The following is a 25842-nucleotide window of genomic DNA, read 5'->3' on the forward strand; positions in this document are numbered from 1 at the left end:
TGATATGGTGTTTATTTGTGCCAAAAGTCTGTGTTCCTCTCTGTGCTGCGACTCTTATGTAAGGACAGCAGTGGATTATGCAATTCACGTGCTGCTGGCGAGCAAAGTCGCGTTTGGTCGAGTCCCGGGACAGAGGGCCGGTCCTGCTTGAGATTATTTTTGGCACTCATTGAGTTGGAGTAAGACTGTGTGTTGATTCTTTCTTATGGGGGAAAAATATATATATAAATATATAAATATATAAATTATATATAAAATGACGGTAACACTTTATTTTAAGGTTCAGTTATTAGTTAATAAACTAGTTGCTTATTAGCATATTACTAGGATATTGGCTGTTTATTAGTACTTATAAAGCACATATTAATGCCTTATTTTGCATTACCTTATTCTACATCCCTTAATCCTACCCAATACCTAAATTTAAATGCTACAAAAACTACCTTACTAACTATTAATAAACAGTAAATTAGGAGATTATTGAGGCAAAAGTTGGTAGTTGATAGTGAATATGTGTTCCCCATACTAGAGTGTTACAAAAATGACACTAGAGGTTTAGTTCTTTATATTCTGGCTGAGTTTAAAGGGTTATTCACAGTAGCGCAGCTTCACTCCTTTTGTTAGTGGTTACTCTTAATAACGTGCTGCTTTTGTCTGCACAGTGGAGAGGAGCCTGAGGCGGTGCCATTAACAGCAACGATTCTCGGAAACATCATAAATGTTATTCATAGATTGCCTTTATTTATTTATTTTTTCAGGGGAGACAGCAGCTGTCAGGCCATCTTTGATACAGCAGTGTCTTTGTCTGTCTTTCCTGTAAAAGTGCTGATGACCTCTCCAAAACACTGGGGCATAGCAGGCATTTTAACATCAAAGTCTGCTGCTGTCAGATCCAATACTGTTAACGACACAAAGGCTGCGTCCCAAATCGCGTACTATATAAGTAGGTACTACATTTGAATTTGAACAAACTTCACGACCATTAAAAAAAATGTCATTCTATATAGTATCAATGAGTGTAGAATGAATGTAATCGAACCGGATATGCCACATCCGTCATGTTGTCGTTACCATGTGACCTAACAGTGTCAGTTACGTCCCTTCACCTCCATTTATAAATTGTACAATTCAGGATTTTGCCGAAAGTAGTAGCTCATCTGGGTACTTTTTGCCTAAATTCGGGCATGCTACTCATTTTTAGTAGAGACGTATTTGATTTCGGACGCAGCTACAGTATTAATGCTCTCTTCACGTGCTATCTGAAATTTCATAATTTCCGAAATAAGTCGGTGGGTGGGGAATCACTTCAGTAAATCAGCCTGGAACCACTTCAGAAATCATGATTACGAGTTTGTTGTCACGGAATCACGGAGGACACCAGGTTTATTCTTGCCTATTTATTGGGAAATAAATTCTACTTAAAACCAGTGAGTGCTGTGCGGTCAAATGTAGGCTATTTTCACAGTGTATAAAACATACATTACGGTTCAAATGATTACTCGTGTATGGAAATATGAACTACATTAATGAAAAGACAAGACAATCTAGCTGTTTTGGGGAAAAAACTAATAAATCATACCTGTCACAGCAGTAGTTCTCCCCACCAGCGTGTTTAATGTTTTTGGCATGCCAATCTCGGGAATTTGGGTATCAAATTTTTTTCCGAATTTCCCAGTGGTAAACGTGACATCAGAGGGCATTCAAGTGCAATTTTTACCTAGGAAACTCTTATTTACGAAAATTCCAATAGAACGTGAAGGAAGCTAAAGAATAAACAGTATACTGTATAAACTTTTAAACGGGGTCATTTTTATGAATTCAGCTAAATTTTTGGGCTTTTGGACTATATGGAAACATAATCAGGACAGTACTAAATAAAATAAAATAAATGTAGTTTTGTTAAAGGGGGGGTGAAATGCTGTTTCATGCATACTGAGCTTTTTACACTGTTAAAGACTTGGATTCCCATCCTAAACATAGACAAAGTTTCAAAAACTAATGTTGGACGTTTGATGGAGTATTTCTGTGTTAAAAATACTCCTTCCAGTTTTTCACAAGTTTCGGAGAGTTTTTTTCGAGTATGGCTCGGCTTGACGTTAATAGACCGGAAGGTCCTTGTATGGGCCGTACGGGCTCTTCTCCCGGTAGGGTGCGCGCGCGTGACTAGAGCGAGAGAGGAAATGCACGTCCATAAACACTGCTCTCAAGCTGCAGATCCAGTCCGTGAACACTTATGTCGGTTGTAGTCCGCGCCGCGCTCCACTTCATTCCTCAACTTTGACATCATGCGACTTCAACGCTTCAGCACAGCATTCCGGGAAGGCAGCATCACAACATCGCTTCAGTCACATCGCAAAGTGGATCTCCACAATCCAAGAAGTGTGTTTTTGACGGAGCGGTCTCAGCGATAAAAGTTCGGTCCTGCTTTGGAAGCAGCCGGTGAGTAAAACTGCTTCAAATGTCTATGCTGTTGGTTATTGTCTCGTGAGTAAACATCAGTAAACGACACGATCGCGTGCTTCGTCATTCAAATGCGCTAACGGACTCCATTGCTGTTCTATGTATAACGTTAGACTAGTCTGACGTGCAAAACCGTTTTGCTTGCTACTGCTAAGGTTTAGTCGCATACAATAGTCCATAAACCGAATCATGTCCTCATAAACTGCGAGTAAAGACACACAAATGTTGACAGGCCACTAAATACAGTCCATACCACAGAGACGGACGTCCTGCTGTTGCTGCTTCTATTTCAGCCTCGGAATTAGATTCTGGATCATATATCTATTAGCTGAGATCGATAGCCCTGGGTTTCTCCACGCTTGAGGACGTCACCGCTTTGCGCATTCATCATTCTTTAGCTCCGCCCACACGATATGCCTCCAGGCGCTCGTTTTTTTCCGGAAAGACTCAGTACAGCCCATATTTCTTTTATAAATATAATAAAACTAAAGACTTTTCGGAGATATGAAGGATGCAATACTACTCTGTAGGTACTCAAGATTGACATGAGATTGACTGAAACTGAGTGTTTCACCCCCCCTTTAATATTATTCACATTTTTCCTCACAGATTCTGAAGGGTTGTGTAAACTTTTGAGCGTCACCAGTGTTAAAGCAAACATTCTTTCACTCTTCCATTTGTCCTGTTGTCAACAGGCTCAAGTGCATGGAGAACATCAGAAATTGAGCGTGTATCTGTATACTCCATGTAAAACCTATACTTGTATATCATATGTAAAACCACTCACTCATGTCTTGCTCTAGAGTCTAGAGGCAGATGTGATGTCACCAATCCCACAATATCCAAACAAGCTGCTTTTTTGAGCTTGACTAATTAAATGTTCTGTTTATAATGAGGAGGATATTTTAAGCTATATGAAACTTGCAGGATGTTGGTGGTACAAAGACCCCATATGTCAAAATCTCAAGGAACATTTGATTTCTCATGGTCATGACCCCTTTTTTCTTTTACATTAACATCATGATATGCTTTTGAAAGCGAGAGTATTTTAACATTTACAAATTGGCTACGTTTTTCGCTTCCATTCTGCATCTCCAGATTATTTTATAACATCAGACTTGAGGAGGATTATCATCTGTGCCGAATATGAACAAACCTTTCCACAATTGTTCATCCTGTGTTCAGTTATTGTGCTGTAACCTGGCTGATTTTAGTGTCATTTTGTGCTGGTTACCGTTGCTCTGTGTTCTTTTGCCAATAGCCTACTCTGAAGCCACTGGATGACTGCTGTAAAATGTAGTTGATGTTGTGTGGTCCAGCGTGTGTGGCACATTTAAAGGATGCTGTAAAAGAAAGAAAGAGAGCAGAAGGTGGGGCAGGCGCTGTGTGAGCTCTTTGTGTCATACAGGTGGATTTAACGGAAAGTCTGACACGCATTTTCCTGGTGGAATTTCTGCAGGCACAAGCATTGCTGACATTTGACATTCAGCTTTTTGTTCTTTCGCTTTCCTTTTTTAAAGAATAAGTTATATTCTTTCCTTTTAAATTTAGTCGTAATAACACACGTGAGGAGTGTGTTCTTCAGCAGATCATTTTATAGCTTTTCTCACAGCAGCTGGAGTAATTTAACTTATCATTTTGATGGCCGATTGTAAAGTAGAAAGTTCCAAACAACAATCATCAGTGACAACTAGAGATTTACCTGTAGACAAAAGCAGAAGATTAGACTGTATGGAAATTGAAATCTACAGGTAACGCTAATAAATACTAAATACACAGTCATGCAGTGCTATTGCTGTTAACATTAACAATTTGATAACAAAGTATAACAATAATAATAATTTGCACGGTTTGATGTTTTGCGAGATTTAATAGTTTGCACATTTTGTAGTGCAATATTATTGTAATGTTTTGTTCCCAAAAGTGGCAGACATTAGCCTAGAAATCTAGACGCACCCTAGCGGCAGCAAATTTAATCTGCCCGCAAGTGTCGTCTAGGAACTCTCAATACCTATCTGAGCTGTATTCCTCACAATCTGGACGGGCCAATCACATCGTGTATAGAGTTGGTGGGCGGGGCCATAATGACGACGGCCGAGCTGCGTTTGCGTGCTTCTAGTAACACAGAAACTGGCGAACGGTGGCGGTCTTTCGAATCAGCTTTGACTGCGATTCTGGAAGACTTGGAGTTAAGCTTTTTTCTGAGAAAAGAACAAAGAACGGCACTGAAGTCATTCTTAAAAAAGGAAGATGTGTTCGGAGTTTAGCCGACCGGATACGGCCAATGTTTAATCTATCAACAAGCTCTGCTTCACCTTCGTTGCTCTGGTTGGTGGTAGCGCTATCCTATCGCGTGCAGAGGGAGTTTGAAAGACAACCGTTTATCCCGCCCCTCGGATTGAGCCCTGTCAATGGTGAGTTTCCAGACCAAACATCTTGATGTGGGTCTGGCTTGTCAGGCTAGGCAGACATGTGACAATGAAAATGGTGAAAATGTTTATTTTGGTCATACTACCGAGATGTAGAATCTGTGATTCTGAAGTACAGTATCTCACTGGTGCAGTGAACGAATGACAACCACACAAACTTCACAAAATATTATATTCATCCACGCTGAGGGGCCGATGCACAGCTTACGTACAGATGATAACCACAAATAACTGCAATTTCAGGTTTCAAACAGAGATGGCGACACAGAGGCAAAACTTAAGAGGCTTAAATCTGAGGCACTTTATCGGTTATATCTGTTTAAGTTGTTTTCAACCATTTTTTTGGTTGATTTAGGCATTATGTTGGATATAATGACAGAAAAGATTTTTAAGTATTTTTTTTCCACAATAAAATTTACACTCATGTTATTATTTCGTGGCTATCCTATTAAATTGAGTATTTTTACATTTACCGATTGGTTCCATGGACAAGTTGAAGTTACAACATGTCACGAGTGCTGTCGACTAAGGTTAACTTGTTTTGATTCCAGAAAATTCTTTTAAAGTCTAAATAAAGCTGAAATGGCCGACATGTTTTCTTGCATATTGGATTATTGAAAAAAAAAACAAGAATGCAATCTTGCAGTTAGATTGTGGAGGGACAGGTTTTATTAATCGCAGCATACATCACCAAAGAGAAATCTGCCATTTTCACAGGAAGATTCAGTTATGACATTTTGATTAAACATCACATGGTCAAAAAAAAACTTTTCACAATAAAAACTAAACTAAAACATACATTTACAAAGTTGATGGGGTGTATGTTTCAATCTTGAGTTTTAAAAGCTTGTTTTCTGCCAGTTCTTGATTCTTCAGGTCAAGGGATTCCTTGCTTTAAGAAGTAGGCTAATGACTTTGAATCACCAGCCTTGCCTGTAACTGTTCACAATAAGAATCCATTTTGGGGTAAGTTCGCTTCTAAGTGACCTTTAAGCTCACATTGTTAGTCTCCAAAAGGGTGGTGTCAAGTGATGCCAAATCGAAGTGAATTCACACAGAGTCATACAATGCATATCCCCAGTGCCCACTCTGCAAATTAGAAAGTGCCTCTGAAAGAATGACATTTGTGTGTTGTCCAGTGTCTTGGTTCTCTGCCTGTTTTTGTAGGGAGGAAGGAAGTGGTGTTCACCAGGATTCTGGAGGCTATAGTTGTTTATCGCCTGGAGCAGAAGTTTGTGGCCTCTGGATTCGGCCCAGTGCAGTGCGGTTGGACTGAGATTTGAGGCCGCAGCCCTGTTCAGGGTGTGTGCACCCGGAGAGGTGCATTCTGGGTGACGGTGGTTTAGCCACTCTTCTGAAATTTAACTCGAGGCGCCTGGCTGAGCAAGAGTAGCTGGTTTTTGCGAAGTTTGTTCCTGTTCCTTGCTAATTAGGGCTGCTCTCTGGGACGAGACCAGACATGTGGAGCACATGAGCTGTTTATCCTACCACAGCGCTGCTCTTCAAGGGATCTACTCACTTTGATTCAGAGTTTTAAAGGCATGTGTGTGCTTGTTTATCTGAGATTACGCTACACTATTTGAGAAGCAAATGGGTCGGTTTTAAATCATGCAGATGGAAAAAAAGTACCTGACAATACTCCTAAATTGACGGCGTAATCGGATCCGTCTAACAGCTGTCTGTATAAAGCGACTTTTAGACGCATGAATAAAATGTTATTTAATTCCTGCAACAAAGATGCCTTTGTGCCTTTTTTATTATTCTTATCAAGTGAACAACAACTGTATCATTAGGGCTTTTCCTCCCCACATTCAAACACTTCAACCTGATTCTTAAAATTCTCATTTGCAGACAGGCTGTCTGGGCCATTTCAGACTATTTTTGGTAACAAGACATAGTTGTCTTCTTGTGTCTCTCTGGCACATTCTCTGCTATTCTCTTTTGCAATTTTTTTTTTTTTCTTCTTAGAGCTGTTTCTCACCTCTCAGTCAAGACAGAAATCTGAACTCTGCTCTAGAACACATTTTTATATAGATCAGGTGCATTTTTACAGTTTGTTTTTGTCCTTCCTATAAAAATATCCTTTGTTTAGTAAGTATTTCATCATGACTTACTCATTCATTATAATCAATTTTACTCTGACTAAATTGGCATCTTAATTTATTCAGCAATTATAAAATTGTATATGTTAAAGGTCCCGTTCTTCGCGATTCCATCTATCAAACTTTAGTTAGTGTGTAATGTTGCTGTTAGAGCATAATACCTGTAAAATTATGAAGCTCAATGCCAAATTGAGATATTTTATTTAACAGAAGTTCCCTTTCAAAGTCTACAGCGAACGGCTGGTTTTGTCTACACCCCTGCACTTCCTTCATGAATGACGTCACTAGAACCGTTTTTTGACTAACCCTCCGCCCACAAGAACACGCAAAATAGGGGAGCGTTGTCTTGTTGCTCTCCCACGTGGAGAAGAGCGCACATTCAGCGCATGCATCTTCCCGTTATGGTAAGAGGCGGGACCTTTCCGGGAAAAGTGCGCTAAGCTGCTGTCCAATCACAACACGGGAAGCACTGGCCCAATCAGAACTCGTTACGTATTTCTGAAGGAGGGACTTCATAGAACAAGGAAATCATCAGGCCGTTTTTAGGACAGAGGAAACAGCGCTGTACAGATAAGTAAATTGTTTGAAAAATACGGTGGTTTTTTTACACGCGAAACATGAACTCATGTTATATTGCACGCTGTAAACATAATCAAAGCTTCGAAAACACGCGAAGAACGGGACCTTTAATTTAAAACAGTTGATGTGAAACTATCCTTAAAAACAACTAGAGTGTAACAATATATATATATATATATATATATATATATATATATATATATATATATATATATATATATATATATATATATATATATATATATATATATATATAATATATAGTAGGCCTGTTTATAAGGTATAATTCACCCAAACACAAATTAATAAATGTAGGCTACCACAAATGTAAATTCTGTCATCATGTAGCTACTCGCCATAATGTCGTTTTTCATTTTACCTCCAAACACAAGTGAAGATGTTCTTTATGAAACCTGAGGGATTTCTATTCCTCTATTTTTAAAGTCCATTCCTCTCAAACTTAAAAGATGCAAAAAATGTCATAAAGGCATCGTAAAAATAACTAAATGAGTGGTCTAATCAAGTCGTCTTCTGAAGAGACACAGTGGCTTTACATGATGAATATATTTAACATGACACGGACGTTCAGATGATTGTGTGATGTGCAAAAACAACATGAGAGGGAGTAAATGCAGAATTAAAATTCTTGGATGAGCTAAACATTTACAGTTTGATAGCGGTCATTTTGATGAGCTTTCTTGCAAATTTTTTTTTTATTTTTTTTAATTTTTTTTTAACTGCATTGATTATCTGAAGTGCACGAGCTGCCGGAACGACACTCTTTAAAGGGAGAGCGCAAACACCATTTAAAGTGAGACCCTTAGTGAAAGCGTACTCCAAACATAATTTAAATCACCAGTTTTAGTAGTATGTTTATTGAAAGCAATTTGGATGGTTCATTGTTACATACTGCATTAATAGCGGGAGAGGAAGAGCATAGCGAGCATTTGGAGAGATGCTGCCTGCGGTGAAGGAAAAAACCTTCTCTAAAAAATAAGTTTAAAGTGACATTAATACATTAATAATCTTATTACATAGAGTCATACAACGACTATACATAATGTTGAATATAATGTATAATAATAATAAATGGTGGAATATTTGTGGGTCCTGATAATAAAACACAAATAATAAAATAATAATAAAAAGTAAAAAAAAAAAAATATTTTGGTTTAAAATATCTGGATACATATCGTGAGTTCAGTGTTGAGATGCATATCGAATCGTGACACGAGTATATAATTAAACCCCTATTAACTATTCATGTTTTACTGTTCAATTGTCTATTTTTGTAATTTAATGCAGATATAAGATTTAATATTATTTTTTATATTTGTATATATATTTGTTTAAAACATTCTTTCTAGGCTTTTCTTAAGATTTAGTGTGCCGTTATTATCTTGCAATGTTATTTTTTCCTCATCATATTTTTGTAAACTGCTCATTTTAATTTAAAACCATTTAATTATCATTCTACACAGTTTTTATTTTATCTCCATTGTTGACAAAATAACTTCATAAATGAACAATTTTGTCTGTACATTTATATTAGTGCCTGTCTGGCTGATTCCCTTTGCCTCTCAGACTTTTGTCCATTGGCAGTGGGGAAGAGTCTTCTTTGTAATTAAATCCTCCAAAATTAGCTCAGTGGTAGAGGTGGAGGGGGGTCATGCCTACAGCTTTCATGACCTCAGCATATCACTGGCTTTAAGGTTTTTATTTTTTACTATTATTAAAGAGAATTGGAGATTTGTAGCAGAAATCAGGAGTTGAAGATCTGATCTAAAATGTTCTAGGTTTGTTGCCCCACCAGAACAAACCATTCCACTGAGTCATTACTGTGCCCTTCATGAAGTTAGTGTCTGCTAAATGACTACTTACTAAGTCAAATCAGAAGGTCACAGTAAATAACCTGTGACTAGGTATCAGTAGAGAACCTACTGGAATTTCTCATGGAAACATAAGAAAGGGACTATTTACACTATTCCAGTGGATGAGGAACAGCCAGTGACCAGTCAATCAAGAGTGAAAGAGTAAAGGCCTCTATGCTTCAGGTAAAGTCAAAGAACGAACTGGTGTGACTTCATTTTGCAGAAGTCATGCCCAACAAAATCAGGCCCAAACAAAGTTGGTTTGCAGTTTGTTTCTGGAGTTCGGAACAGCTTGCCAAAAGTAAACTTTTTCTCCAGCTGGTAAACAACCATTGGTTTGTGGCAATTGTGTAATGGGTAGGTGTGGCTGGCTCTAGGGTTCTGCCTTCTTTGACATGGAGATCTTCTCTGATTCATTTCTTCTGTTCAGTTTCTCAAGGTCAGATACAAATAAAGCATGAACACACTGGAAAGCTGCTTTATAGTAATATGTTAGACACAGTCTACTATAGACAGTTTTTTTTTTAGAGTTTAAAAAACACTGTTTGAAATTGCCAGTGTTTCTTGCGTCACAAGCTCCTTATAACCAATCACGTAAATGTGCAGGTGGGCTTTAGCATATCATGAACTGTGACTGCTCTGAAGTAGGAGAGTCTCGAGAAGCCAGGTTTATCTTGGTTGATTTTTCTGTTGATAGGAATAATCTGGTACTTTTTTGTAATATAACAGGTGAAATATGTACATGATGTATATTACTATATGCTATAATGAACTATATGTCTTTCTAAGGATACTGATTTTTAGAAGGCAGCTGTCTGACTCTGAGATGGCTTATCTGAACCTGGTTTGTGTAACATTAGCGACAAATTATTAGCTGTTTGATAACGTAGTCAAGCCAAAGGCTCATCCATATTCATTATCATTGGGTGCGTTTACATGCACGTTCTTAAGCCGATTATGCCCAATAAGCCGACAATGAACATGGTCATGTAAACACGGTAACCTGTTTTCTTTTATCGGAGTAATGTCATAAACGGCGTAAGCATAAACCGGTCGGAACAGGTAGTTTTTTGCCTCTTACCTCGATTTCGCGCTGCATGTAAACACATTAACCTGCTTTCTGTCGGCTTATTGAAGTGCGCACGTGTGATAGGTGACTAAAACGCAAATTTAGAGCAGATTTAAACGCATCCAGACAGAGCGAGCTAGTGTTTTGCATGAAATAAGGACATATATCATAAACGCAGACTCGTTTAAGACCCAGAAAATTGTAAAGATGTGTTCTCATCTCATGCAGCAGAAGTAGAAGAAGTTCAGTCAAAACGCTTCATAACTGCATAAGGGTTAATATGAGCCGTAAATCTCCCACTGACACGGTGCACGCTTCATTTAACATCACAACTGACGTAACATTTGAAAAATTCAGAGTCAGATATACAGACTTTTTGACGGCACTACAAGGAAATAACCCGGTTTATAAATAGTCATGTAAACGCGGTTTAATTGTGTTGTCCGTTTACTGGTTTGCATGTAAACGGGGAAAACTGGTTGATTTTTTTGGAGTTATCAGCTTACTGGTGTGCATGTAAACGCACCCATTGTGTCCAACGTTGTAGAGAGAGAGAGCAATACATAAAACGCATTATCATTCAAATACATCAACTTGCAGATGACCCTGTGTGAGTGAGTGGAGGCAGAGCTCATTGGCATATTCTTCGCTTGCCTTAAAACAATTTAGTCGCTTGCCTTAAAACAATTTATTCTATAAAGTTCTAAAAAAACATGTGACTTGACTGAAGAGCTGAATTGCAGAACTTTTGCAATCATACCCACATTGCTATGATCAGATGCTTTCTTAACTGCTCTTTTCTCACTTTTGACATTTTTGATGCCTATTTTGTTGAGACAAAAGTGTGCAGCATCTAAACGCTGCACTCAGAAGCATGTGCGGCATCAGGATGTTCGCAGTGTAACAGTATAACACACTTTTTTACCCCTAAGTGAAGAACAAAAAAACTTCACCTTCACTGTGAGTATATTGGGGCCTCTTTTCCACCAAGATGCAAACCTTACCATATCCATTTCTGTCTAATAAATTAGCTGAATTTCTGAGCCAGCGGGACACACAAGGTCATGAGAACTGCAGGAATGACCCTGCCACCCAGATAATTTAGGTGGAATTAATTACAAAGAAGATTCCACACCCCTACAGTTACACAGACACACCTTGTCAGCGAGAGGGCCGTTTATGGATCGTTCACAGACCGTCCGTTCTCCTGCCTTGTTTTTAGGAGGCTGTGGGCCAAATGTATATTAATTTCTGACTGCACCGTCTGGCTACGCATCCCACCCACAGCAGTTGCCTCAGATCACCCCGTCCCTCCGTCACCCTCTAACTCGCTCTGTCCATTCCTGCATGCATGGGATGAGATGGCTGGAATACTCCCCATCTTCCTGCTGTCTGTGTAATAGCACACATGCGTCTGTGTGAGTTCACATGGAATATACTATCATCCATGTGGTTCCAAAACTATCTGGCTTTATTTTGTTGAACATACTTATACAGTGCTCACTTATACATGCACTAATAATTAAGATCATAATAATTAAGTTATAACGTTCAGATAGAGTGGAAAAAGATCACGTAAACCTTTGCTCAGTTAGAAACCTTGTTTAAAGGCCTGTTCATACCTAGACAAATGTTCAGTGGGCAAAATTGTTGCAATAAACATTTTAATTTGAATGAACGACTGCTCATAAGTCTGTTGACACAAACATTTGCATGCTGTCAATGCGATTCGATTTTTTTTTTTTTCTGCAAAAAAATTTGGTCAACCAAAAATATTTGAGCTTTTGGTCACAGCCTGAGTAATTTGCAAAGAAACCGTGATTATGAACCAGCTTTTATCTCTGTACTCTTATATTTTGTATTGTTTGATAAGCACTGTAGTGAATCCAATAATCTGAATGGCTGTTTGAAATGCCTGTTGTGAATAGACTTCCTGTATTCTTCTTAAAAAGTAGTTGTCGGAAATGGAAAGTTGTGCAGCATTTTGTTCGCTTGAGTAGCTAGGATATTCAGAGTATTTCTGCTCTGTTTTTATATTTTATTATAAGTGCCACATATTATTAGAGGCCATTTGCACTTTCATTTAGACCGTCTGCAGGTTCATGCTGAACATTTTCCTTATGGTGTGAACAGGCTTTAACAGGTTAATGTTACAAAAATGTTGACTGGCCTCTAAGTTTTCACTTCTAATTTTCTCTCATTAGATTGTTAACATTAAGCGTATCAAAAAGTAAACATACTTGACCATTGATAGATTGTCTGCAGCCTTTAGCTGTCACATGATAGCCAAAGTTGGCCCAGGAGACATCTTAATCTGTCATCTCTCTTACTCAGTCTCTCACATACATACAAACATATGACAGCTTAAAGAAAGCATTTTAAACGGGCTTTGTCTGTATGTGTCATGCCTCACACAGTCAGTATCCCTCATGTGAGCAAACAAGGGAAACTACTCTGTTTTGTTTGGTTTGTCTTTTTGTGTGTAGGGGGATGGGGAATGGCTTTTTGGAAATCCTGCTTAAATCCTTTCATCTGTAGTGGTTGAACAGACAACATTCCTCATACCTTCTCTGCCTCTTTCATTGCAGTCTATTGTTTAAGCCGTCGTACAAGATGTAATTCTGAAATCATACTGGCTTTATTAGCGGCTTTCTGTTGGATTTCTGTAAGCCAATTTGGCTTTAGCTTACTAAAAGAGGGGTGCGGGGGTGGACGTATTGTGGACGTTCATTTCAAAGAAACAATTAGACTCTGTGAATGACGGGACACCAATAGATGCCACGTATATAGGTCAGAGACCTTTAAAACAATGAGCTCCCCCTCACTGTGAGGGCACCTGACAAATAACGGCACTGGAGGGGAGGCCTTATCTCATTGGTTGCTGGGAGACTGGTGAGCTGTCATGTAGTCTGACCTGATTGGCGCGCCCCCAGTTCCACTCTCAGCTGCTGACAGCCAAATGTGACAAGGGAGGGAAATGTCCTGGACTGTGTCCCATTACATGTACCTTGCAATAAAGTATCAAAAGTTTGGGGTTGGGTAATATCCCCCTTCCACCCACCCCAAATTTGATGTTTACATTGTAGTTTTCCTGGAAACAGCACTGCATCAGGGCCATACCAGGACTATAGAAATATGGACGTAGTGTCCGTGATGTCACCCGTAGGCTTCTGAAGAGCAGTTTTGAAGCGTAAAGTAGAAGCGAGCTGGCCGTTGCCATCTTAGCAGCGTGTCACGCCCGGATAACAGAAAATGGGCAAAGAGGCGGAGGTGAGGTGATGCGATGACTAACAGACAGCAGAAAAACGACTATCCACCTGTCACTCAAAGTGGCCACAACCTTAATTATTGGAAAACTTTAAGGCTTTGTATAATGTAAACGAATGAGTTATAAAAATAAAAAAAAATCACCCCCCTCACAGTTGTCATGGAGGGCAAAATTAGCCGTATAGACCAAAACGCAATTTGTACCAGGCTGTAAACATGTTTTTTTCTGCTGTAAAGTTGGGCATTTTAACATGGGGCTCAATGAGATTCTGCTCCCAATGGAGCCTGTCCTTAGTAGACAATCGTTCCATATTGGCTCCAACAGAAAATGGGGGAGGTTGTCGCTTGATCAGGGCTCATCCGTCATCTTAATTTCAACATGCTCTGATTTGTGACATAGTAATTATTGCATAATGTATAGTATGCACATTGGGACACTGCACTGCATCTGACTTAATTAGAAATCAAAGAGAAAAAAAAAAACAAGCTAAAACCTACTTGGGCTTTACTAACAGGATTCATGGAAGTCTTTTTCTGTTTGGCCGCTTCATCTGAAATACTCTGTTGGTTGTTGCTGGCCAATTCCCAGGTACTTTTATCTAGTTACTTTATAGTCCATTGATTAGAGGGGCGGCAAAGTAACCTTAGGTTAATTGGCTTGTGTGAAGGCACCATAAAGACTAAGCACAATTGACCTATTGGTAAGCCCCTCCCTTCGAACGCAGATTAGTCAACGGTAGTTGAACATCAGTTGCACAGGGACCGGAACTCGGAAGAAACATTGAAAAACCTGCAGCTCTCATTTGATAGTGTTTATGCTACAAAAATGGTAAAACAATGTTCCTGAGGTCCTTGTAACACTAATTCCAGGTATCCTGAAATTTTTTTCTGGTTGTCATTATACTTGTTAAGTTACGATTAAAGTTAGTGAGTCCGTGCTAACGTACAAACCCATACCTAACTGTTCTCATGTCATATAAGGTAAACCGTTTAGGTCAAAAACTAAATTCCAGTCCCTTTCCATAAAAAAACTGGTTAAATGTAAATTAATTAATCTTACCCTGCGGTTCATGAACAGTGTTGACGACCGTAACATGAGGCTTCTCCCGCTTGCATTGTGATCTGTAAAACCCTGCTTCCAAATTAATCTTGTGGTTACCCAACATATTTATTTTAAAATCTTTTATATATCCCTCCATGGCAGATTTAAGCCCCACTTGAATGCTCCTCGACAAGAGGTTTTCACTGTGATAGCTGTCATTTTTCAGACAGTTAGCAACTCTGTTTGTTTGTCCGAGTTAGCAACAGTAACTACGGGGGGGACTGGGCTTGCCGATAGTTCAATTGTTTGTAATTGACCTAATAATTCTTTTTTTGTGATTGATTCTGCATCTTAAATCATTTGGCTTCAGAAGTGCGTCTTAGATTTTCATCTAACTTTGATTCAGTGTGTAACTCTTCATTGGATAAAGTTCACCAGCTTTGAAACCAAAACATATTAATTTCTCTGTACAAATCTGTGAGCCACCTGCAAATCTCTCCTGCCGTGTAATTCAGGAGTACAGCTGTGAATGTGGGAGAAGCCAGTCAAACCAGATGCAGTTCAAGTGGAGAAATTGACAGCTTGAAGCGTTTGATAGGACCTTTGGCTGAACCTGCTGTAGCAAAACTCTTTCCATGATGTGTCATTATATTTGCAATATAGAACATGAAATGGAGTTTGATTCTTCTTAGTTTATATTTTGCTACTCTTATTTCAAAATATTAGATGATAAAAATATCAAGTTCTGATAGTATCTTGCTTTTAATGCATTTGGACCGAATTTGTGTGAGTGATTGAGTGTGTGTTACGTGTTATACGTGTCTACATGTGAGGGTCATCACGGCAAACAGAGGCAGCGGAGCGAAGCGGAATCTGAGATCTTGGCACACATTTCAGCAGGTCTGATTCAGGAAGTGGGTTGTGAAAGGGAGTGTATTGAGTACAGGTGTGGAAGACCAGCCTGAACCTGCCCAGACCTTCAGAAATCTTTCTCAGTAACAGCAGGGAGAAAGAGGCTCGTCCTGACAAGAGACAAGGCATGGCTGCCTCATGTGGCCAACACTCCTGGCATCAGCCATAAATCTATTTTATGTATTTCTACTTTTAAAAAACAACAACAATATTTTACTTAGAATCCTGATAATTTACCTGCAAGTCTGTGTTTTTGTGTGGTAATGTGACTAAGGACCCTCAACAAAAGTAAACATGAAGAAACAGATTCTTCCAAGAGTTTTTAACTGCAGTGTTTTCTTATTATTTATGTGAAGACTGCAGCATCATTTTCTCTCATAAACCACAGTATAATTCAAAGCTTAGGCTCTGCAGAAGAGCAAATCGCAGTGAAAGCATTTTATGCTGTGGTTTGGAATCATTTTCATTGTTGGTTTCGCAACATTGTTTTTGCCTTACATTGTGAATAGTTCATATTTAATAGAAGATTATACAGTATAGCTATGTAGTTACTGTTTCCAAACCAACATAACATTTTATTTCTCTGTATTTTCCATTGTTTCAGGTTTTTTATGTTTAAAATTTGGTTATTACGAATTTGCTCAAGTACTTGAATACTTGCAAAACTATGTTTAAAACATCTATAACATCTAATCATAGTCCAGTAAAAGTTTATTTTCATTTATAATATTGTAGGATAAGCTTTGTGGATTGCCAGCAGAATATACAAAATGTAAAAAATAAATTAAAAAAAAAAGCTGTGACAGAATAGGTAATCTTTGAATGAATAAAAAGGCTACCATGAACGTATGGTTATTAATTCCATTATATGACATATTTCAGAGTGAACAGGATCTTTAACTAAAATATATATATATTTCAGAAAATGAAAATACATTTTTCATTTAAAAAAATGAAAACATTATTCATAAACATTATTATGAAAACATTAAAATCAATTAATTAATAAAATGTATCTAAATTGCATATTCCAATGTTTATATAAACTTTTGAATATTAGAATTATGTTTCTAATATAATTTGTTAATATTAGCCATTTTAACAATGGCTGTAATAATTTGTTTTCAAAACAGATTTATTTAAACACATTAAATATTTAAAACATCACATCTATAATTAACATGTAATACAGTGCATCTATTTAACGAGATAAGGACATTGAATGTCTTTCCTGAGGTAAATGTAACGTTTTATTATGTTCATCATGTTTATTTCGTGCTATAGCTAGTAGTTAAGAAAGAAGATATGGTCTATAAGAAAGATATGCTCTGTTTATGTGCTTGATCTGTGCTACCATCTGAAATGATGCAACAGTGAGTGATATGTCGTTAAACGTTAAAAAACATTTATTCTTTGAATTTTGGTTATAAAATTAACATAATATGAAAGTTTGTTTTGGATTTATCGGATGTCTTGTGTGCTACAAATGTTTAGTTAAGTTTTGTCCATGCATCAACAGAAAACCGCTTTGAATAAAAGATCGATCTTGAGATTTACGAATCCATATTTGTATCGATCAAATTCAAGAAATCAATATTATCAACCCAGCCCTAGAGTCCACACAGCTGAAATGCTTGCGTTGTAATTTATCCACATTTTGTGCACAAAATACTAAAAAGTAAAAAAAAACCCGGCTAATTAAGCATCAACGTTTCAGTCAAAGATTTAGTCCTTTGAAAACCATTTTGGCCCGAAAACTTTTAGTAGCCGAAATTACTCAAGTGTCTGTCTCGATTTTAACCTAAATTAATTCCCCTAGTAGTTACTTAGCTTGTCTTGGGTGCGAGCAATCTTTTTGCCGCATTTATCTGATTAGCCTAGTTGTTTTTCCTCCACAAACGGCTTTAAAGGGACAGATTGCGAGTGTCATTAACACCTTAATCCTCCCTCATTCCTGCACCCCCCTCTAAGCCTGTTGCTGTTTGGTGTCACCTGTGACAGTGAGAGATTAGAGAGCAGATCTGGAACGTCTCACTTAGCAGCTTGTTTGGGGGTTGGGGATCATCTCAAAAGCAGGATGATGTCGGAGCCAGATGAGGACTCTCACCCCCTCATCACTGATGACTCAAACTCACCGCTTGACCTCTGTGAGCACCGCAGGAGTACAGTTTAGCAGATAGCAAATCAGTGGATTAAAGGGAGTAAAAGGAGGATATCATTGCACTGTCCATTTGCACTGTATGTCTATGTGTTGTTTTGTTGTTGCATTGTTTCTTTTATTGACATTGCATGATTAGTGAAATAAAGTTCTCTGAAGTTTCACCTTACAACAGTAAACGATTGAAATGAAATAATATAAGAACTGCATTTTATGTAAAAAGAGTGGTGCAACTGATGCTCGGGTGTTGTGGGGCGTTGCCAGGGTGTTGCTATGCAGTTTCTATGATGTTCTGTGTGAATGTTTAGGCTACATTAAGACTGTCAGTCCAGATCTGATTTGTGTTCATAACAGAAATCTGATCAGATTTATGAAACAATCACATTGAAATCACATGACATATGTGGTTTGAAATCCTATTTAAATTTCTGGGATTTTTTTCTGGAAAATCCGTTTCAGTCTGACCGCACTGTATTTTATGTGACTTTCTCACGGCAGGAAACATGCTGAAAGACGCTGCCAATCGAGCAGAAAATGACAATATAACGGAGATATGTTTTGAGTCTGTGAAGATGACTGTACGGAATAAAGCCGCTCGGATCAGCCTCTTAGGGTTCTGCTGCTGCCTCAGAAGAGGCAGTAGTCAAGCACGTGGCGGCTGCACAGTTCCATGTTGTAAATAAGACAACATCTGTATTGGAAATCTGTATTTTGGCTTATGCTTACCAACACAACAACTTCATTGCCGTAGAAATCAATGCAGAAACCGAGAGAGCTGCATGGACACAAATCTGGTTGCGAAACACAGTGTGGACATTAATAATTTTAGATCAGATTCCAATCGGATACACAAATAATCAGATTTGGACTGACAGTGTAAACATATAGCCTTAGGTCCCATTTACACTTGTGTGTTTTCGTCTTTATCTTGTAACGTTACTTATTCCAGCGTGCATGCAAGGTTGCCTGCTAAAATTCGCGTTCCTGGGTCTATCACATAAGTGATGTCGCGGACATGGACAAACAACCCTCGGGAAAACCGCAGGCTTGGCAACACAGTGCAGTTGAGCTCTGTTGACATTTGACAACTAACGTTATGCATCGCTCGGTTGCTCTGATTGGTTGTAGGTCTATCCAATTGATGTCTTTCCTGGTTTGGTTGAAACACGGCCCATAATCACAGCCCAATGGAGCAGGATCAGACTCATATTCTGACTAGAATTGAATATGATGACGTCAGTCTAGTCCTTTTTAGCAGCCGTTGTGCAATTAAACGCTATATAATATTGTAACTATATTAATATTGTCTGATATTTTACGTAAAATATTGTAACAGACATTACAATATTACAAAATACACAGAATATATATATATATATATATATATATATATATATATATATATATAAATACATATACATATACATATATATATATATATATATATATATATATATATATATATATATAATACTATAATACTAAAGCTGTCTACATGCGCAAGAGGCAACTGTTTACACTTGTAAGTGCATGCACGGTCATGTGACATGCCTTTTTTTAGTCATGCAGTGTAGACAGATTGTTTCTGAAACACAGTGGAAACGCCAGTGTAGACCAGGATAATTTTCGTTTTAAAACAAAAACGCTCTAGTGTCTTAGTAGCATAATATATGCATACACTCTCAGAAAAAAAAGTATAGTGCTGTTACTGGGGCGGTACCCTAAGGTAAACATCTTTGTACTTTATTCACCCCTAAATGGTACATATTAGTACCTTAAAAGGACATATTCGTACCTTTTTGGTATTGTACCTTAGGGTACAGCCCCAGTGACAGAAATGTACCTTTTTTTCTGGCAGTGTAACATAATACATAATAGTGACATTTTTGGAAATATTTTGAAATTGCATATCAGTAATTATATTGACTCATCAATGTTGCATCACAAGGGATGGCAAGTCTCATGCAATTGTCATTATAAATCTTGCTGGATGATTTCCACATGCAATTGTATTTCTTATATTACCTGTTTTCTACTTAATTGTTTTAGCTCATCATAACTATTCCCTTGCCTGTGTTGGTGACGGATGCCTATGAACAAAAGGTTTATGTCACCAAGCATAGTAGTTTTTCTTTTCTTAATGCCTTTAGGGTCATACCAGCATCAGGCTGCACAAGCTTTGATCTTAGGATCAGATCTAGAGATCCCAGCAAAAGCTTGTATGGTTTGCATACAGTCTTAATACAGTCTTTTCCTTTACCCATGTGTATGAGGTCGAAAAGTCACCACCGACATGCACCATAGCATGAAGAGGGCATCCATGTTCTGCTTCCTGACAGTTCCTCAGTTCCACACATCTTTTCCATTCTGTCTCCTTTTGTCCGCTCCACACACACTTCATAACCAAACATTTACTTTCAACTCAGAGCTTTATGTGATTTCTTTTAATAACCTTTATTTACATTTCTGCTGATGTTATGTACTTGGCCGCTGCAGTGATTATTTAATGTTATGATAGGACATGCTTGGTTATGTGTCGGGCCTAAAGGACTCTTGGCATTCATGTCCTAAACTTGGCCACACTTGCAGAACATATGGGGGGTGGAGAACAAGGTTAAACACTAAGCATATGTTTTCATGTAGAGATGGCTTATGTGTAAAGCTGCATTGAGAAGCATGCGAATGACGTACGACCTGCACAATTGAGCTGAAATGCTCTCCAGGCAAGGGCAGAGTTGTTGGAATGTCTAAAATAACTTTTGTAGTTTTTTCTATCTGTTAAAAGCAGTCCTTATGCAACATTGCAAAAAGATGGCATGGGAGCTTAATCTCCCGACACAGTCTCCACCCTTCACCGCTGCTAACTTCTCCCAGATGTGTACACCAGTGCACTGTGGGTAACACGAGTTAAAACCCATAAGGGTGTGTAGGAGCCTGCATAGAGAGCTCTGCTGAGTGTGCACTAGTGAAGGAGGGGCTTCCTCCTTTAATCTCTCTCAGGGCTACAGAGTGAAGCCAAAAGCCATCGCTCCATTCACCAAGGGAAATTTGAGTGCGACGGTTTAAAGCAAACACAGACTGACTCTCCCAGGGGGCTCTGTCTGAGAGGACATTACCCTGATCCTGCACTGCGGTGAACCCTCGAGTACCTGTGTCTGCTTTATATGTATATAATCGGAATAATATATGCAATTCATTGTAGAGTTCCCTTTCTTTCTCCTGGGTCCTCGGTCATGTAGTTTGATGTTATGGAAATCGACATTCTGTTTGTCTGGGTGCTATATAGCTTCTCAGGCAGGGTATTGCCATGCACAATTGCTTTAGCGCTATCTGCCACTCAGAGCTGACGCACATCACTTTATTCATTCATGGTATCGGCAGATGACTCCTACCAAGAGCATTATACAGCAGCACAGCAGTGACAGTGAGTACAAATAATAGACCCCAGACAGGAATTTGGGCAGTGTGTCATGGAAGTAGGATCGAATTGGCAGTTTCTCCAGAACACACCGTAGGAAATACAGGAGAAAATTGGAAAATAAACCCTGTTGGGCGGCATAATGATTGGCCATAAAACTCTTTTCAGTCCTCCCTTTTATGAGTGTTTGTAAAAATCCAAAAGAACTTGAAAAAGACCCTTTCATTGTGGAAGTTAACGAGAGGGGGGGCAACATGAACAAAGGCCTGGGACCTCGCCCACTCCTCTTTCCCACACCCACCCATGGGTGACTGATGGGGACCATACTGCTTTTCGGTCAACTCATGAGTTATGCTTCAAACATGTTGTAGGTCATCTCGGTTAAGTTGTGAAGCAACTTCTGCATTCCTAGTTGAGGCACTGTGTGGTGGAATGTATCATCTATTCCTTTCCTTCTTGGCTCACCACATCTCCATTGACCTCTGCCCTGACACTGGGGCCGGGCCCCTCACTATGGGGTCCAGTAAGGTGACTACAGTGTCAGGGACAACATTGAAGTTTTACTTTATTCACTTGAGCTGTCTATTTCTGATTGGCAGCAAACGAGAAATTCTTTCTCTGGTTTCTCTGTGCTGAGTTAACTGTTTGCATGCTTTGTTTCCTTTATTTCAATTCTGTGTTATTTTAATGCATGTTTCATGTAGTTTTCTGGATGATTCTTACAGTAGAGGCTGAATATACTAGATATTTTGTTTTAATAGATATTTTGTTTTGTTTTATTAAATTTATTGTATTATACAAAAATTTATATAATTATTTAGGTTTAATCTGTTAAAACTATTGAATACCTTATTTTAAATTTGTTTTGGTTGAGCAAATTTATGCCTGCAATATTAAGACATAATCATTTTTATGTATTTTATGTATTATGTTATTATTTATATATATATATATATATATATATATATATATATATATATATATATATATATATATATATATATATATATATATATAATGTAGACCTCTTAACAATGATTTCTCAATGTTAAGTGGTCTCTTAATTTGTTTCCAGAGCTGTGTAAATATACTAGACATTTTCATCAAACTTGGAGTTTTATAGGCTTAGGTGCTTTCATCTAAAAGGTTTTTTTTTTTTTTTTGGCTTTGTAACCACAAGACAAATTATGGTTTGAAAATCAATGTTTTCCTAAAAGAAAAATACTGTTTTGCCCTTGAGTTAGTATTGTGGATGTCCATAACCTCAAACTTCTAGGATCCGACATTTAGTGCCTAAACCTTTAAATAAAAAAATATTGTGGTTTGCTATATTTGTACAAAAGAATGTATGGAATGATTTAAGCATGTTGTTCATCACCACTGACTCACCATCCCTCTCTTTTATGAAAACTTCCATTTAATTGAACTTTCTTGGGCAACATTGTTGCCTTCCTTGAACCTGTAGTCTTTGTTTTCTGTCTGGTAGGCACTGGGCCATTCACTTTCCCCTGGAAATGTCTGGAAACAGCCAGCTGTCCTTTGATCACTGAGCTGAATTTATTTTCCCATCATGCATCAGTGCAGTGGGATTACTCTGTCAGGAGTAGTTTAGGCTTGGTGACTTAGTGGCTTGCCCTCACTCTCGGTCCCATTGAATGTTAAAGAATCCACACTGGGCCCATGCCGATACCAGTCCGGACTGGTCACCAGGAGCCAGAATGGAAAATACAGTGCAATCTAGTTTCTGCCAGGCTCCAAGTCCCAGGCTCCAGACTTTACAATTAACTCTGTGCTTTGCCTTAGCTTACTCACAAAGTAAGTCCTCCATCAGTCTCTAAGTTCCTACATGTTCTGTTAGGTGATATAGTTTTTCTCAGAAGAAGACAGTTGAGGGTGGACATTTGGAGAGAACGGTACCCTTCTTAATGAAGGCCAGAAGCAGAATCACTTCAATATGTTTCCTATCAAGAGACTTGCAGTTGTGGCTGAAATTCCAGGACATAATAAAAGTCTGTCTGGACTCAATCAAAATAATCAGGCCGCCAAAGAGCCAAACTAAGAACAACTGTGGCTGGATGCTTTGATGAAAATTCGGAAGCTTTGTAAAAGCATTTTAAAAAATGATTTTTGAGTAATTGAACAGAAGGTGGGCATTTTCTTGCTGGTCTTTCCTTGAGAACTCATGCTGGGAAGTCAGTTAAACTTGCACTGGAAACTATGTCTTATACCCAAAGCGAATGGTCCAGGTGTGGTTGATGGCTGTCTGATTTAGGACAGAGAGGGTGTTGTTGGACTCGGTTATGGTAGTGTTCAAAGAGAGGAAACACTGTATGCTCCTCAAATACGATTTCATCACTGGCCTACAAGGAACCTCAATGAGGTAAGCAAGTCCCTGGTCTTATGGGACATTTCAATATTGCACTTCTGTTTTAAGATGTGTTGTCTGTTTCAGTAGGATTTCGAGAAGACCTTGTGATCACGCTTAATCCATGTGCTTCAGTAGCATGGTGTTCTTACCGCACTTATCAGCGTATATCAGATAATGCAGATAACTTCATCTCTGCTGAATACCTTCAACATAGACCTTCGTGTTCTGTCAGTAGTTAAGGTTACATTTTTATAATGATGCGATAAGGTGGCCACATGCTTTGTGTTAACATGCCAGAAAAATCATGTTACATCATAATCCATGGAGGATCTGAGGGGTATAAACTGTCCAGCAGGTCTGATTACATTTAATGCTTGTCCTCATCCACAACTTCATATGAAGCTTTAACTTTTAACAGTATGGCTGAAGTGTATCACACCATGTTGATACATTTCCATATGTGTGACTTAATGAAATTGCCCTTGTTTTTACTTATGAGAAATGTTATGCCAGTAGATTTAGTTGTAATGATTCATAATATGCATATTTAATCCACCTAAGCATTAACAGTCATCATTTTTGTTTACCCTTGCAGAAGAAGTTGACTACAGCAACTTTGGCACCAGTACTCTGACACGGAAAAAGAAGGCAGTCGTCACTCTTCGAAATGACCTGAACCGCAAACGGCCCCACATCCGCATTGGCATGCCTCAGGACTTCCGTCCTGTATCGTCCATTATTGATGTGGACATCCTTCCTGAATCTCACCGAAGAGTTCGACTCTACCGGCATGGCTCGGACAAGCCCCTTGGATTCTACATCCGTGATGGCACCAGTGTCCGTGTTACACCCCACGGCCTGGAAAAGGTCCCGGGTATCTTCATTTCCCGCATGGTACCGGGAGGCCTGGCTGAGAGTACTGGGCTGCTGGCCGTCAATGATGAGGTCCTGGAAGTCAATGGTATTGAGGTGACAGGAAAGACATTGGACCAGGTGACTGACATGATGATCGCAAACAGCCACAACCTTATTGTGACCGTGAAGCCAGTGAACCAGCGCAACAATGTGGTGCGCAGCAGTCGTATCTCTGGCAGCTCGGGTCAGTCATCCGACAGTAGCGGTTCGGTGGGATACCCCGCCTTCACCGCTCCCACCGGTGCCACCGCCATCTCTCATGGCTACAGCCCAGAGGATCTGGAGAGCGATGAGGAGTCGGACATTGTAATTGAGAGCAACATCAAGCGGCCATCCCGACGCTCCAACGCCTCAGTGGCTTCAACTGCATCCCGGTCCCAGACCACCGTGACACCACCCAGCCCCCCTACACGACCCCAAACAAGACCTCCATCCACGGTGTCCACTGCCTCTTTCCACTCTCAACCAAGCTTTAACGGCACAGTGCACAATAATTTGAGTTACAAGTTGCAAAAAGACCTTACCCTCCAACACCACCCCTACCACAGCAGCAACCCCGTTATGCGGGAAAGCAATGGCAGTCTACACAAAATCCTCAGTAGCCTGAGGACAGATCCCCGTCACAGCCTGTCTTTACCCAGAGGAGGGGTGGAGGAGGATGGCACGGTCATCACTTTATAATACATACAGTAATGTATAAAATCCAGCCCACCCAGAGACTCGGCTTTTCAGCCTGGGACATCAGACTCAACTTTGAACCTCACCAAACTTTAAGGGTTTTGTAAAACGAATAATTTAACAGAAACAATATCTGGAATTTTACTATTTTAAAATATTTTCTTTCCATGTGATGTAATGTCTTGTGTAAAAAAATGTGTCCAATTTGGTGGCTTGTCTCTTTTTCCAAGAATAGCCACTTTTTTTCCTTTTCTTTTTTTACCTTGTCTATCAGTGTTTCTTGGTTCTTGTTTAGAGGTTAATTTTAATAATGTTATCTAAATGTCTCTTGGGACCAGAAATTGGGTTTAGACCTGTGTGTTTGTACTGTTGTATTCTGTTTACGTTTGTAGCTGAAACAAACATTTGCTCCTGGTTAAATGGAAAAGCTAATTACATTATGCAAATGGAAAATGAATTTACAATTAATCAGCAACACATTTTTAGTTTTTTTTTTTGTTTGTTTGCTCTGTCTGAATTTTTTTTCCCAATGTAATAACTGAATAGATTTAATAATCATTATTATTAACTATCA

The 25842-nt window shown here is 38.8% G+C and overlaps 1 protein-coding gene across 1 annotated transcript in view; it reads left to right on the plus strand.

Annotated features, from left to right (window-relative positions):
* The window catches only part of pard6gb (par-6 family cell polarity regulator gamma b), a 52426-nt gene extending 26584 nt beyond the window's left edge, over positions 1-25842 (plus strand). The window contains exon 3 of the mRNA XM_067426120.1: positions 24271-25842. Coding sequence (XP_067282221.1) covers positions 24271-25271 — 1001 coding nt within the window. The 3' untranslated portion in view covers positions 25272-25842. The remainder of the gene's footprint in view (positions 1-24270) is intronic.

This window comes from Pseudorasbora parva, chromosome 19 (assembly GCF_024679245.1).
Source record: "Pseudorasbora parva isolate DD20220531a chromosome 19, ASM2467924v1, whole genome shotgun sequence".
Lineage (NCBI taxonomy): Eukaryota > Metazoa > Chordata > Actinopteri > Cypriniformes > Gobionidae > Pseudorasbora > Pseudorasbora parva.